At 40.1% G+C, this 2,259-nt stretch overlaps 1 protein-coding gene across 1 annotated transcript; it reads right to left on the minus strand.

Moving 5' to 3' along the window:
- Positions 1–1,325: 1,325 nt before the first annotated feature.
- SARC_13966 (hypothetical protein) lies at positions 1,326–1,853 on the minus strand (the record flags this gene model as incomplete). Its single annotated transcript, XM_014291903.1, has 1 exon — positions 1,326–1,853. A coding segment is annotated over one exon (528 nt), but the record flags the coding sequence as incomplete, so codon positions are not given.
- Positions 1,854–2,259: the final 406 nt, after the last annotated feature.

Here is a 2,259-nt window from a genome sequence, read left to right on the forward strand (position 1 = left end):
ATTTTGTCAACACCGGCCCGAATTGACTCAGCACATATCTTCCATTGTCGACTCACTTGGCCCAAGCTTCAAACGGGAATTTACTGACCACTACTTCCCATCAATCTTTCCTGAACCACTACAGCGACTATGAGAGCCATACCATATGTTCATACATTGTATCATACATACTTGCCATTTTTGAAAAAAATAATATTATCCCTATATGAGGCTGTGATCGGATCGAGATTATTTTAAAACATTCTGGGCCTTTACTCCATGGTTAAATAAGTATATTTTAAGAAAATTTATCTGAGTCCCTCTACTCCTTAACATTTTTTTTAAGAAAACAAGTCTGAGTACCTCTTCTCCTTTTTCAATCCCATTGTTTTTAAGAAAGTTTGTCTGAGTCCCTGCACTGAAAAAAAATATGGTAAATCGGGAGTAGGATACTTTTCAAGGCAAAAAGGCGTTTGGACACGAACAATGGGGGTGAGTTTTTTTACCAAAATGAAGGTACTCCCTCTTGGGAGTAATTTAAGCAACTTGAATAGCTCACGAGAGTGAGCTATTTCTGATGACTTAGCTCTAGGGAGTGAGCTAACTCAGATGACTTCCATAAATTAAAGATGGTTTCTTGCTGTAAAATCTCGCCTGAGACCTGTAGTCTCTCATTTCTCACAAACTCAACATTGCTCACTTACTGTTTGGTTTTCTTTCTATAAAACCTATAGCATAACTCAAATACTATAGAGTAAACCAGAAGAGTAATTGTACTCTTTGCCAGAGACCCTCAAGAAAGGCCCTAAGACTGTATGCGTATTACACGCCTCTTTGTAGATTCACAAAATTAGAAGTGCCGAACTTCAAACTCTCAGAATCCTTCAAATCAATTCGTAGTCGCCACAAACCCAGTCATGCCCGACACCTGTCTGGTAGCAGCGCCTAGAGTGCCTCCTCCTGTGCGCCCGCGCTCACCCTTAGACGCTTCCTGTATCTCAGTCTGTACCTAGACCACTTGTGGTAAGCCATCTGACTCATAAGCGTTTTCTGCCACCACTCACTCCGATTCTTTGTGGTAACATGCAGATACAAAATTCTTTAAATCGATCTCTGTAGTCTTCACTTGTGCCATGACTTGATCCCCAAAAGACGGAAATGACATCTTTGCATTTAAACCAAATTGGACCAATCTGTCGGCCAACACTGGTTCAATCAAACTTATTACCGCTTGACCACGCTGCTTAGCTAAGTTCTTGAAGTTATCCAGGACTCTCTGATATCTAACATGAGGTTTCATCATTTCTCTAGAAATTAGTTCCAAAGCAACTTCCTTAAGACATTTGCTAAGTGTTGAGTCTTTTTTGCGTTGTCACGGCACTGGCCTCATTAGCTTGTTTTACCCGAGCTAGTACCGTGGCCACTTCCATGGTACCAGTAAGACACCAGTCTTCTATACCGACCATTGAAGCATTATCTTCCAACAATCCTGTCCAGCATTTTGCCAAGATTCTTTTAAATATATTTGCCATGTATTCCTTGAAATACATTAGCTTAAACTGTTGATCTGATGCAATCGCCTCAGCTAGTACCTTCAACTGTGCAGTGGGATTCACCAGCACCATTTTTATAGTTTTACTGTTTATCAGCGCATATACCATGCTCCATTCCGTAGACACAAGTTCTGATGGCACCGACTGATGGAATATACTGCTGGTTTCTTCCGTAAAGAATTGCTGCAATATGACATCCAGATCAGCGTTGCGTGTAGCATTGTAATGAACATCTTTATCAATCCAATCTCTGCTATTGTGGACTTCAAGTCTCACTGGGTTCCAGTCTGACACAAATTCATGTTTGCCTCCTCCAAACTTCTGGCGTTTAGAAAACGCCCCATGTGTAAAAGTCGGTATCCTTAGGCTGACTATACGACACCAAGACATTTACGTCAATGAGACAATACGTTCAAACGTTAGAATGCAAAATGTTAAATAAGTTTAGCTTCAGCCCTTAGTAATGAGCAAAAGATTAGGGAATTTTTAGACTGAGACTATTGTCTATATGCTCCACTCTAATCACTCACTACTTCGGTCTAGATTTATTTATGTTTTAGTTACTAAGACTATATATCATTTCATTGGACGCTTAGTTTACATTTCACGCCTCGAAACAATCACCTAATCAAGCTAACCAATAAAATACCTCTGAGTCCAACTTAAGAAAATAAAAAATAAAAGCAAATCACCAAGCTGGTGCAGGATTCCTCTGCACCTATACCCC

The sequence above is a fragment of the Sphaeroforma arctica genome (genome assembly GCF_001186125.1).
Source record: "Sphaeroforma arctica JP610 unplaced genomic scaffold supercont1.3972, whole genome shotgun sequence".
NCBI lineage: Eukaryota > Ichthyosporea > Ichthyophonida > Sphaeroforma > Sphaeroforma arctica.